At 41.6% G+C, this 14477-nt stretch overlaps 1 protein-coding gene across 1 annotated transcript in view; it reads left to right on the forward strand.

Moving 5' to 3' along the window:
• arpc1b (actin related protein 2/3 complex, subunit 1B) overlaps positions 1-13981 on the forward strand; it is a 51028-nt gene extending 37047 nt beyond the window's left edge. Inside the window, exons 7-10 of the mRNA XM_063058943.1 lie at positions 1887-1962; positions 5937-6133; positions 8929-9019; positions 13501-13981. Of these exons, the coding sequence (XP_062915013.1) occupies positions 1887-1962; positions 5937-6133; positions 8929-9019; positions 13501-13539 (403 nt within the window). The 3' untranslated portion in view covers positions 13540-13981. The remainder of the gene's footprint in view (positions 1-1886; positions 1963-5936; positions 6134-8928; positions 9020-13500) is intronic.
• The last annotated feature ends 496 nt before the right edge of the window (positions 13982-14477 follow it).

Consider the following 14477-nt stretch of genomic DNA (forward strand, 5'->3'; position numbering starts at 1 on the left):
AGGTAAAGAAAACAAAGCACAGTATAGAAAAATTAGGGGGTACTTTAGAAAGAAATGGGGCAAAGAAGGGGCAAGAAATATCACTGGCAAACAAAACCAAAGAAAATCCTGAAACCTTTAACAGTATTTTGTGTACATTGAGTTTAAGATGGTACGGGGGGGGGGGGGGGTGGCAGGGGAATAGGGCCCATGAATCTTTGTGTAGGTGATTTTTTTCATCTGTACATACCAAGAAGGACATTGTGGCTGGAGAATTAAGGGAGGTGGGCAGTGAAATTCTTTATCATGCTATCATTAAAAAGAAGATATTAGATATCTTAACAGGCTTAAAACTGGATAAATCACTAGAGCCTAAGCTGCATCCTAGGATGCTGTGGGAGATAAGGGAGAAGATTAATGGAGCCCTGTCCTAGATCTTAAATCATGGCTGGCCAAGTTGCTTTCGTTAAAGCCTTTGACAAGGTCCCATGTGGAAAACTGGACCAAAATGTTAGAACCCATGGGAACCAGGGCAAATTGGATCCAAAATTGGGTTGGTAATGAGAGATGAGGGTGATGGAGGAGGCGTACATTTGTGATTGGAGACCAGTAACCAATGGTGTTTCACTGGGATTGGTGCAGAGGCTCTGTCATAGAATATTTATTTGTTAAGTGACAGAGTTACAAGGATCAGAAGTGTGGTCTTGGACCATAGGCTGATATTGATTCATTACTAAGTCAGACAGAGCAACGGCAGATTTCAATTCTGTTAAGTGTGAGGTAACAAAGTTTGGGAGGACTGAAGGTTAGAACAAAAATCCTGGTTGGTGGCATCCAGTTGAGTATTGAGGAAGAGAATGACCTTACTGCACCAGTGCAATGATGGCTGAAGATGGCAGCACAAATATATAGTCGTGAAAAGTCATATGAGATATTAGCTGGGCTGGACCACATCACTTCAGTTATGAGGAGAGGTGAGGTTTGTTTCCTTTGGAGCAGGGAAGCAGCTTGCCGGAGGTATACAAAATTATAAAGGGACAAAGGTAGGGCAGACTGTTCCCATCATAAAGAGATCTAAAACTAAAGGAAACAGGTTTTAAAGGTCAGATGCAGTTCGTGTCATGAGGATCTGAGGAATGGACCCTTTTTTTAAAAAAAAAAGTCAACTTTGCTTATAATTTAGATCTAAATCACTATTTCCAATCTGAGTGAAAACCCAGCATTAAGGGAATGGGGAATATGGTGGGAGCAGAATAAAATAGCTCATTAGAACATAACATGAGCTCACTTACAAATTCCTAAAATGTCAGTCCTTCTGTTGGTGGAAAAAAATTTCCCGTCTTGCGAAGAAAGCACAACAGCACCTGTGCTTCCTCAGTCTGCGGAGGTTCAGCATGACATGGAAATCCTCGGCAAACTTCTACAGCTGTGTCGTGAAAGTGTGCTGCCTGGCTGCATTACAACCTGGCATGGCAGCACCAATGCCTTTGAGTGAAAAATCCCTCAAAAGGTAATGGATTCCACCCAGTACGTCACGGTAAAACCCTCCCAACAACTGAGCACATCTACATGAAAAGTTGCTGTAGAAAAACAGCATCCATCATCCAAGATCCTCATTACCCAGGCCATGCTTTTCTCACTGCTGCCATCAGATAGGAGGTACAAATGCCTCAGGACCTGCACCACCAGATTGAAGAACAATTACTACCCCTCAACCATCAGGCTCTTGAACAAAAGGGGATAGCTACACTCATTTAAAGACACTATTATATTGTTACTTCATGCTTATTATTTATTGCTATTTATATCTGCATTTGCAGTTTACTTATTGCTGAAAAAAATCTCAGTTGTATGTGGTGACATCCATGTGCTCCAATAATAAAACTTTGAACTTTTTTTCCTTACAGGCTTGCTTCACTCAACACAGAATCTCTACCTCTTCTGACTGTTACCTTTATCACAGAGAACAGTTTAGTGGCAGGGGTAAGTAACTAACTGAAAGACATTGGCATTCTCAAGCAGCATTTGGTAGCATATGTCTTTGTGCTCACTTGACAGAAGTTTGAAGGAAAATGCCTTTCACAGAAGAAAAAGTTCTTTCCAAGATGTTGGCACAAAATTTGTACAGAGTTTGTAGAACATTACCAGAGATAGGATATTAAGTGACATGGGGAGATGAGAAGCTGGAATTCTTCATGGAGCAGAGAGTTGAACAAAATTTAATAAAGATTTTCAAAGTTATGATGGTTTTTTAAGGTTGTGACTGACAAGAGGGTTTGTAGCCACAGGACATGATTTTTAAAAAGTAATTGTTTAAAGAAGCAGATAGGCAATGGACAAAATTCTATAGACAAGTGTTACGTACCCCGTAACTAGGCTGCCAAACCAGCAGAAATGGACCACTTAGTCGGAGTCTGGATTACTGGAACTAAGAAAGTTTTATTAAAGAAATAAGTAACACAGTACTCTAATCGTAAGGATATAAATGGAACAGGTTAGCAATGATAAAACACACATGTACACAGAACTAGGATAATAGGAATCAATCAAGCTCTATAACAGCCTAGGGGTAAAATGATCAGTCTCAAGTGACGCATAGTTCAGTTCAGCTGAGTACAGTTCGCAGTAATCGCTGTTGTGCCGTTGGAGAGAGAGATAATATGCAAATTCTGATGCACACAGACCTTCGTTCTTCGCAGTTAGATTTCGGGCAAACCCTTTTAATGTCTTCTGTGGTCACCGACTGTGACCCCTCCGTTCCGGATACGATCGTTCTTCCGCGGTGAGCCCGGCACCCAGGCAAGGGCAGACACACACACCAGGTTCCCGCCGATCGTACCTTTTCACCCCATGCGTCTATGGTCGGTCCCGCGATCAGACCTCCAAACTCTCACCAACTTGTGGGGGCACACCGCTTTTTCAGGGTCTCGTTATCTCGTGGTGTCTGTCGTGCCTTAGCGAACCTGTTCCTTTTATCCCCCTGCTGGGGTATCGCCTGTCCATCAAACTTCAAACAGTTCAGGTTCAAAGCAACCGGTCTGTCAATACTCAGAACTGTGTCTTTTTTCGTTAATCTCTCTCCTCTCTCATTAACATTTTGAACGCTTCTCCATTTGTCTCTCTTATCTCTCTCATCAGCATCAATCTTCTGATAACTTGGTTTTTCGTCACAAGTTATGCTAGTCTGGAAAGCACCTTTTGGAAGATTGACAGAATGATATTTAATAGCAATGTTACAAGAAAATGACAAAAAAAAGATTGAAGAGCATTGGAGAAATCAGGGAGTGGGAACAGCAATGATTCAATGATTCAATGATTTCAGGTTCCCTGGCCCCCATCGTCATATTTTAACTATGGATGCCCAGTCCTATACACTTCCATTCCCCACCAGGAAAGCCTCAAAGTTTATTTTTCTGGACACCAGACCTAACCAGTTCCCCTCCACCACCACTCTCCTCTGCCTAGCAGAACTTGTCCTCACTCTAAATAATTTCTCCTTTGGTTCCTCCCACTTCCTTCAAACAAAAGGGGTAGCCATGGGCACTTGCATGGGTCCCAGCTATGCCTGGTACGTGGAATGGTATGTGTTCTAAGCCTACACTGGTATCCATCCCCACTTTTCTTATGCTACATCAACAACTGCATTGGTGCTGCTTCCTGCACCCATGCTAAACTTGTCGACTTCATCCACTTTGCCTCCAACTTCCACCCTGCCCTCAAATTTACTTGTTCCATTCTGACACCTCCCTCCCCTTTCTCAATCTTACTGTCTCCTTTCTCTGGAGACAGCTTATTCACTGATGTCTATTATGAATCCACGGATTCTGACAGCTACCAGGACTATACAGTACTTCGTCCCAGCCTGTTACCTGTAAAAACATCATCCCCTTCTCTCAGTTCCTCCGTTTCCACCTCAAAAACTTCTATAGTTGTACCGTGGCTCTGACAGGCTGCATCATTGTGTGGTATGGAGAGGTTACTGCACAGGACCGAAAGAAGCTGCAGAAGATTGTAAATCTCCATCTTGGGCACTAGCCTACAAAGTACCCAGGACATCTTTAGAGAGCGGTGTCTCAGAAAGGCAGCATCCATTATTAAGGACCTCCAGGACCCAGGGCATGCCCTTTTCTCACTGTTACCATCAGGTAGGAGGTACAGAAGCCTGAAGGCACACACTCAGCGATTCAGGAACAGCTTCTTCCCCTCTGCCATCCGATTCCTAAATGGGATGTTGAATCTTTGGACACTACCTCACTTTTTTTTTTAATATACAGTATTTCTGTTTCTGCATTTTTTAAATCTATTCAATATACATAATTGATTTACTTGTTTTTTTTCTTTCTGCTAGATTATGTATTGCATTGAACTGCTGCTGCTAAGTTAACAAATTTCACGTCACATGCTGGTGATAATAAACCTGATTCTGATCTGCTCTCAGGATGAGGCTTTGCATTACAGAACAAAGAAGATATCCCCCTTTTTCAAAAAAAGGGCTTCCCTTCCTCCACCATCAATGCTGCCATCAATCACCTCTTCCATTTCACACACATCTGCTCTTACCCCGTCCTCCTGCCACCCTACCCGGGATAGGGTTCCTTCTGTCCTCACCTACCACCCTCCACATTCAGCACATAATTCTCCAAAACCTCCGCCACCTCTAATGGGATCCCACCACTAAGCACATCCTTCCCTCCCCCAGCCCCCCTACTTTCTTTTTTCCACAGGGATCACTCCCTATGCAACTCCCTTGATCATCTGTCCCTCCCACTGATCTCCCTCCTGGCACTTATCCTTGCAGGTGGAACGAGGTGAGACCCAAGATAGATTGGGAGACCACTTCGCTGAGAACCAACACTCTGCAGAAAAAGCGGGATCTCCCAGAGGCCACCTGTTTTAATTCCACTTCTCATTCCGCTATGTCTATCCATGGCCTCCTCCACTGTCATGATGAGGCCACACTTAGGTTGGAGGAACAACACCTAATATTTTGTTTGGGTAGCCTTCAACCTGATGGCATGAACATTGATTTTTCAAACTTCCTTTTATGCCCCCCACCTCCCCAATTCCCATCCCCTTTTTCCTCTCACCTTATCTCCTTGCCTGGCCATTGCCTCCCGCTGGTGCTTCTCCCACCTTTTTTTTCCTTCCATGGCCTTCTGTCTCTTTCACCTTTCAGCTTCCCAGCTCTTTACTTCATCCCTCCCCCTTGTGTTTCTCTCTCCCCTCCCCCACACCTTTTAAATCTACTCCTCAGCCTTTTTTTCTCCAGTCCTGCCCAAGGGTTTCAACCTGAAACGTCAACTGTACTCTTTTCCATAGATGCTGCCTGGCCTGCTGCGTTCCTCCAGCATTTTGTGTGTGTTGCTCAGATTTCCGGAATCTGCAAATTTTCTCTTGTTTGTTAGGGAGTGGGACTAAGTTCTTTCAGAGAATCAGTAGAGCATGTTGATCAGAAAGACCTCTTATCCTCTAGCATTTTATAAAGCTACAGTCACTTTTGCTGGAGCTGCCTGATGTTTCTTATTTCCAATCACTGTTAATGTTATGCAGCAGAAATATTTGCATCCTGTGCTAAACTTAAGACCTGTTTATCGGTACTGTTTTTAATGAAATCAGAATTTAGCTGGGGAAGAGGGTAGTTTCATCCGACTGTTCAATCTAGATTCCAGCTGGTGGTTCCAGCTGAACATATGGTCGTCAGATTTCACTGGTAGGCAAGGCCACCTGTGAACTACTGAATATTTATAGAACCCTGGGAGCCCCAACCTAGCTTGAAGTAGTGGCTTTATATGAAGGATATCCAAGGGAGAAATTTTGTTTAAATTTTCATCTTGTGTTTTGAAAATGCACAACAGGAACCGGTGAAACTATAAAGTATTTCTCTACTACAGAGAGAAAAGTAAATAGCAATTTAATGAGACAGAAAATTCATTTTAATATCCATCTTGTTCTGACAGGGTCATGATTGTTACCCAGTGCTGTTTACTTATGACAGTAGCCAAGACAAGGTAACATTTGGCAAGAAGCTTGATGTTCCCAAGCAGAATGTGCAGCGTGGAATGACTGCTCTGGCGAAGTTCAGGAACTTGGATAAAAATGCCATGGCTGATAACAGCAGTGTCGCGCTGGATACTCTCCATAAGAACAGTATCAGGTATAGAGTTTGGCACCCGTCCTTAAATGTGTCCTCACTAAATACAGCAAGGTCATGTAGAGTTTCAGAGAATGGTATCATACAGTGGATGAACCTCGTCAGTGCAATCAGAGAATTGAAGCCAATCCAGGGGGCACTTACATTTTGTTTGATATGACTCTCCCAGTCAGGAACCAGTGCAGCTTCCTCTTCAAGTTATAGAAGCTTTTCAATTTAGAAGCACTACACTATGTGGCAAGCATTCCCATGGCTCACTCTTCCTGAGGAGAGAACAAAATAACTCTCTTTATTCCATCTTAGTCACTGGTTTAAGATTTCATACCCTGGGCCTTCCAACTTTCCTCAGATTATCATCCAAGACCAACAAATGAGAAAGCTGTTTTCTCAAATCTACACAAAGAAAAAATTTAACATTTCCACCCTCAAATGAATTACCTAGTTCCTGGCAAGATCCTTGTAAATGTAATCTATATCCTTTCCTAAGCCTTTGCATTCTTGCTAAAGTATGATGCTGACAAATTCCAGTTGTGGTCCAACAAATCATCTGTAGTCCTAGCATGATCTCTTTGATGTTCAACTTGTTAATCTAAATAGCCCATAGTTACTTAAATTATTTCATCAAATTGCTCTGTTAACTTCAAGAATTCATATATATTAACATTATGGTTTGGCTGCTCATTTATATTTTGAGTTTAGGTCATTATGATATTGCTATTGATCTATTTCACATCATATTTTTTCCACTTTCAGCTCCTTATGCCACTCCTCTGCTCAATTCATATTCTTGTCCATGAACTCCAGAGACTTCTTACTATCCTTATTATTCTCTGCAACTCAAGCCTAGAAATGGTTGTAAAATTTGCCAGTTGAAGTGGACTACAAACTAATTCTGTGGTTTAGGTGGAAGGCATGGATCCAGAGTGAAGTAGTAGTTTGAGAAATGGAGATTGTATCTACAATGAAAACCAAATGGGCTGCTGAACTTTATTTCCAAACCCAAATATTTGGCTTAGAATACAACTTGCTGAAAGAGCTTCCATTAATCACCCTTTCTCCCCATATGGTAGGTGTGAGTGTCAGTGGGACTGACTAGTTGCATATACCACACCTATCCTGTGATGGGATGAGGCTGCTTAGAGAAAGATTAGCTTTGTCACATGTACATTGCAACATATAGTAAAATAAGTTGCTTGCAACAAATCAAATCTGTGAGAATTTTACTGAGGGCAGCCTGCAAGTCTCGCCAGGCTTCTAGTGCCAATAAAACTCTTTCACAATTCACTAACCCTTCCCTTGTATGCTGGAAGGAACTGTGCTATACTTTCTGATATCAGGAACAAATTCTGACAAGTCAGTAGTGAGGCTTTTTACCTTTAACATTAAATAGTAAAATATCAGACATGAAAAAAGTACATTACCCAAAGTTGTCCTGTTCTTGTCAAGTGATTAAATCAAAGTTGAGATTCAACTCATGTTTACTGCAGTGTTGTCTGCTCATCTGATGATAGTGTACTCAACTTGGCAGCCTAAACGTTTTGCTGTTTACTACTAGATCAATAACGGCAAAGTGAATAAGCTTCACAAGAATAATTTATTTTGTTATTGCTAAAATATAGTTCCTGCTGATTAGAATTAAGATTTCTTTCACCCATTAAAATGATTCAGTCCTTTCAAATAGAAAATGTTCCCATGCCATTGTCTTGTAATTCTAAAGGTTTTTGTTTTAAATGCCTTGCCCAGGATTGGTCTGTATCTTGTTCACTAACATCTCTAGACCTCGATAAATACGTTTGGTTACTGATTGAATTATATCATCAGTAGAACCTCTCGCAGCTGCAGGGAATGGATTTGCAAAAGTCTCCACACAAGTACTGTCCTCTGGAAAAAATTTCAGCTGTTTTTTTTTGAACTGAGTGGTTGTTTTCCATTCTGAGAGGTCATGAAAAGCAAAGAATATCTAGAACTGGACACTGCTGTCACTGTTCCTGTGCAAGCCCAAAAATTGATCCAGTTATGTTGCAGCCTGGGCACTTTCTGCACCAGAACAATATTATGTATTGCTTTCCTACTCAGCCCAACTTCCAAAGAATATTAACTTAAGGAAGTGTACCCCACACTCTCTTAAAACATGGTGGTGGCATAAAGCTTGCATTTCTGGCTTTTACTCTTGGATTCTATAGGAATTACAGCCTTTGGTGGCAGCTACAATACTGATGCAGTTCACCCATTTGTCTGCAAAAGACCATAAAACATAGGAGCAGAATTAGGCCATTCAGCCTATTGAGTCTGCTCTGCCATTCCATCATGGCTGATCCCAGATAAATAAACAAGTTCCTAGCTTCCAGTTCAACAGAGCAATCAGAACTATCTGCAATATCTTTGGTCTTGTAAATAGCACTGAAGTCTAATCCATGGGCTTCTCCCCTAAATTTTCTGCTAGATTTATTTCATCCCTGCTGTGCGCACTGATTTACTAGCCACAGCTGGAGTTGCAAGGTGGGTGCTTGAACAGACCCAAACCTGTAAGTGAATCTCTAGTCCATGACCCCACTACTATCCTATACACTCAATCCACCTTGGAACTACTTCTTAGTAAGGTGACCAGGAATTGTCTAATATGAAAGATCTGTAGTAAGTGACTTGGTAGTACTTGACTGTAATTTAGAGAGGACTGTTTCATTCACTTTACACAAATTTCTACATTCAAATTTCAGTGAACAAGATTTCCTCTTTTTGAACTTCAGAAATGGAAAAGAAAAATACAAATTTTCTTTAACTCTTTATTTTCATTGCAGCCAAATATCCAGTCTTGAGGGTGGAAAAAAGAATTGCACTAAGTTTTGCACCACTGGCATGGATGGCGGAATGGCAATCTGGGATTTAAAGGTAAAACCAAGCACTTTCAATAGTTACACTGAGCTTTCTAAACCTGCACAGCTCTCCAGATTCATCTACCCCAATAGATAAAGTAATATTAGGAAAGGTGTTCCTGAAAATCACTGCAGCAAATTGCAAGTGCACTCTCCAGCGTGACACTGGGACAAATTGGCCAGCAAGTTCTTAATGCTGAGGAATTGAGTATTGCCTGACCTGTCACTTTACACCTACACTCCACCCCTTATACCCGTAATCATTGTCCTGTGATTTCATATACCTTGCTGCTTCCATTTGCCAAAAGGCATTTTATCATTTACTGTATTCATTGTGGTTTTTATGCTACATTGGATCTGGAGTAACAATCATTTTGTTCTCCTTGATGCTCGTGTATTAAACAATGACAATAGACTGGCAAATGACACTTAAAGGATTGACGGTGGATATGCAATGGCAGGCATTTAAAGGTTGCATGGATGAACTACAACAATTGTTCATCCCAGTTTGGCAAAAGAATAAATCAAGGAAGGTAGTGCACCCGTGGCTGACAAGAGAAATTAGGGATAGTATCAATTCCAAAGAAGAAGCATACAAATTAGCCAGAGAAAGTGGCTCACCTGAGGACTGGGAGAAATTCAGAGTTCAGCAGAGGAGGACAAAGGGCTTAATTAGGAAGGGGAAAAAAGATTATGAGAGAAAACTGGCAGAGAACATAAAAACGGACTGTAAAAGCTTTTATAGATATGTAAAAAGGAAAAGACTGATAAAGACAAATGTAGGTCCCCTGCAGACAGAAACAGGTGAATTGATTATGGGGAGCAAGGACATGGCAGACCAATTGAATAACTACTTTGGTTCTGTCTTCACTAAGGAGGACATAAATAATCTTCCAGAAATAGTAAGGGACAGAGGGTCCAGTGAGATGGAGGAACTGAGTGAAATACATGTTAGTAGGGAAGTGGTGTTAGGTGAATTGAAGGGATTGAAGGCAGATAAATCCCCAGGGCCAGATGGTCTGCATCCCAGAGTGCTTAAGGAGGTAGCCCAAGAAATAGTGGATGCATTAGTGATAATTTTTCAAAACTCGTTAGATTCTGGACTAGTTCCTGAGGATTGGAGGGTGGCTAATGTAACCCCACTTTTTAAAAAAGGAGGGAGAGAGAAACCGGGGAATTATAGGCCGGTTAGCCTAACGTCGGTGGTGGGGAAACTGCTGGAGTCAGTTATCAAGGATGTGATAACAGCACATTTGGAAAGCGGTGAAATGATCGGACAAAGTCAGCATGGATTTGTGAAAGGAAAATCATGTCTGACGAATCTCATAGAATTTTTTGAGGATGTAACTAGTAGAGTGGATAGGGGAGAACCAGTGGATGTGGTATATTTGGATTTTCAAAAGGCTTTTGACAAGGTCCCACACAGGAGATTAGTGTGCAAACTTAAAGCACACGGTATTGGGGGTAAGGTATTGGTGTGGGTGGAGAATTGGTTAGCAGACAGGAAGCAAAGAGTGGGAATAAACGGGACCTTTTCAGAATGGCAGGCGGTGACTAGTGGGGTACCGCAAGGCTCAGTGCTGGGACCCCAGTTGTTTACAATATATATTAATGACTTGGATGAGGGAATTAAATGCAGCATCTCCAAGTTTGTGGATGACACCAAGCTGGGTGGCAGTGTTAGCAGTGAGGAGGATGCTAAGAGGATGCAGGGTGACTTGGATAGGTTGGGTGAGTGGGCAAACTCATGGCAGATGCAATTTAATGTGGATAAATGTGAAGTTATCCACTTTGGTGGCAAAAATAGGAAAACAGATTATTATCTGAATGGTGGCCGATTAGGAAAAGGGGAGGTGCAACGAGACCTGGGTGTCATTATACACCAGTCATTGAAAGTGGGCATGCAGGTACAGCAGGCGGTGAAAAAGGCGAACGGTATGCTGGCATTTATAGCGAGAGGATTCGAGTACAGGAGCAGGGAGGTACTACTGCAGTTGTACAAGGCCTTGGTGAGACCACACCTGGAGTATTGTGTGCAGTTTTGGTCCCCTAATCTGAGGAAAGACATCTTTGCCATAGAGGGAGTACAAAGAAGGTTCACCAGATTGATTCCTGGGATGGCAGGTCTTTCATATGAAGAAAGACTGGATGAACTGGGCTTGTACTCGTTGGAATTTAGAAGATTGAGGGGGGATCTGATTGAAACGTATAAGATCCTAAAGGGATTGGACAGGCTAGATGCGGGAAGATTGTTCCCGATGTTGGGGAGGTCCAGAACGAGGGGTCACAGTTTGAGGATAGAGGGGAAGCCTTTTAGGACCGAGAGTAGGAAAAACTTCTTCACACAGAGAGTGGTGAATCTGTGGAATTCTCTGCCACAGCAAACTGTTGAGGCCAGTTCATTGGCTATGTTTAAGAGGGAGTTAGATATGGCCCTTGTGGCTACAGGGGTCAGGGGGTATGGAGGGAAGGCTGGGTTCTGAGTTGGATGATCAGCCATGATCATAATAAATGGCGGTGCAGGCTCGAAGGGCCGAATGGCCTACTCCTGCACCTATTTTCTATGTTTCTATGACAATAAATAATTTTGAAAACAACAGCTATTACTTGAGGAAACTGCTGGTACCCACTATTCATCTCATCACCCGTATAAGTCCAGAAAGATGGAAGTCTGAAAGGAATGAGCACACATGTGAATGTGGATGACAACACAATGTTGTAGATATCACAAGTTATTAATTGCTCTGCCAGCTTTATATTTATTTTCTGCTTCATTCACTGCTTAGGTGAGGGGAAACTCATGTGATTCATTTTTCCTGAATATCAACCCCATCATTTTCCATTTAAGGCATTGAACTGTTCCTTCCAGAAAGCTGATTGCACCATCTGTTCACTAGCAAGGATCAAGAGTCCCTTTCATTTTTCCAACAGAAAGAGCAAAATCTCCATCAGCTATCAGCTTTAGTGGCCCCATCTGGCACAGATTAATTATTGAAATATATAACAACCTTAACTTATGAATTAGAAGCAGGCTCCTTGACCATGCTCAACAATTCACTAAGATAGCAGCAAGTAGATCATAGAGAAGTACAGCACAGAAACAGCCCCTTTCGTCCATCTAGTCCATGCCAAAAAACATTTAAACTGCCTATTCCCAACAACCTGCACCGGGATCACAGCCCTCCAAATCCCTACTATCCATGTGCCTATCTTAGCTTCTCAAGCTCGCATGGAGCACTTGTGCTGGCAGCTCATTCCACACTCCACGATCCTCTGAGTGAAGAAGTTTCCCCTCATGTTTCCCTTGAACTTCTCACCTTTCACCCTTAAGCATTGACCTCTGGTTGTAGTCCCACCTAACCTCAGTGGGAAAAAGCCTGTTTGCATTTACCCCACATAACTTTGGATACCTCTATCAAATCTCCTGTCAGACTTCTATGTTCTAAAGAATAAAGTACGAACCTATTCAATCTTTCCTTAGAACTTGAGCCCTACAGACCTGGCAACATCCTTATAAATTTTCTCTGATCTCTTTCAACCTTGTTTACATCTTTCCTGTAGGTAGGTAACCAAAACTGCATAGAATACTCCAAATTAGGCCTCTCATTGTGTATAACTTCAACATATCATCCATTTTCTGTACTCTGATTTGTGAAGGCCAATGTGTCAGAAATTTTCTTTATGACCCTATCTGCCTGCAAGGTCACTTTCAATGAGTTGCATACCTGTATTCCCAGATCCTTTTGTTCTACCACATTCTCTAGTGTCCTACTGTTCACTATGTAAGGCCTACCTTGGCTGGTCCCACCAAAGTACCAAACCTGGCACTTGTCTGCATTAAATTACATCTGCTATTTTTCAACCCATTTTTCCAGCTGATATAGATCTCTCTGCAAGCCATAATAGCCTTCCTCACTGTCCACTACACCCCTATTTACAGTGTTATCTGCAAATTTGCTGATCCAATTAACGTTATAATCCAGATCATTGATATAGATGACAAACAACAAAAGACCCAGCATCGGTCCCTGCAGCACACCACTAATCCCAGGCCTCCAGTAAGAGAGGCAACCCTCTATGACCACTCTCTGGCTTCTCCTACAAAGTCAATGTCTATTCCAATTTACTATCTCTTCCTGAATAACGAGCGACTTAACCAGACTCCCATGTGGAACCTTACCAAATGCCTTACTAAAATCCGTGTAGATCAGATTATAATCTCCTTTTTCTTCCCACCCCCATATCTGGTAACCAGAATCTTGCCAATAGCATGCTGAAATAAAAAAAAAACAAAAAAAAAAATTAGTTTAAACACAAAGTCGAGAAACTGTGTTTCTTTGGAGTTGAAGCATTTCCTCATTAGGATTGGCTTCATTCAATAGGTGCTTTAAAAAATTATACTGATCAAGGTCTGAGTGTTTATTGCTGATACTAATAGCTTCAATTATGAAGTATCTATTAACATCTTTCATTGCAAAAATCTTTGTTTTTCCATAGACTCTGGAGGCTGAATTGAAAGATTTGAAGATTGTTTGAATCATGGGACCAGTCTCCTTGAAATATGCAACTTCTTTAATTGTTCTGCCAATCTTTGCCGCACCCTCTCTTAAACCAATACAATCTCAGCTTATCTCAGTTAAGGCAAATAATGCTGAAATGATTATCATACTTTTATAGTAATCATGTACCTAATGAAATAACAGTATGGCCTGCTACTCTCAAAAGGTACAAGAGCCTCACATTCAGAAATTGCTTTGCAATGACTCTGTGCTCTAGCATTTCAATACTGCATAAGGTGCCTTGGGCAAGTCCCAGTTCCTATCCTCAGGGGTTTGTCAGTTTCAACAAGATTATTCTTTTAACTGAAAAAAATGGATAACGAATATGTGCTATTTAGTCATTTTGAGCTATCTTTGCTGGTCATAAGATGAATCCTGTTTCAAAGCTCTTGGAATAATAAAATGAACTATGAAACAAAGTTTAGATTTCCTTCTTTAAAATCATTTGAGCAATCATTTCACATTGAACAAAAGCAAACTATCACTCTGTAATGAGAACTGGAAGGAAGGTTCCAGTAGGACCAAATATTGAGAAATTTCTAACACGAGTAAATCTGCAGGCACTGGAAATCCAAGCAACATACACAAAATGTTGGAAAAACTCAGTAGGTCAGGGAACATCTATGGAAAAGAGTAAACAGTCAAAAATTTGGGTTGAGAACCTTCATAGCAACTGGGGGAAAAAAAGATGAGAATTCAGAGTAAGAAGGTGGGGGGGAGGAGAGGAAGTAGTACAAAGTGATAGGTGAAACTGGGAGAGGAGTGAAGTAAAGAGCTGGGAAGTTGGTGAAAGAGATAAAGGACTGGACAAGGGGGAATCTAATAGGAGAGGGAAGAAGTCCATGGAAGAAAGGGAAGTGGGAGGGGCAGAGGGAGGTGATTGGCAGGTGATAGTGGGAAATGGAAATGGAGAAT

This window comes from Mobula hypostoma, chromosome 9, assembly GCF_963921235.1.
Source record: "Mobula hypostoma chromosome 9, sMobHyp1.1, whole genome shotgun sequence".
NCBI lineage: Eukaryota > Metazoa > Chordata > Chondrichthyes > Myliobatiformes > Myliobatidae > Mobula > Mobula hypostoma.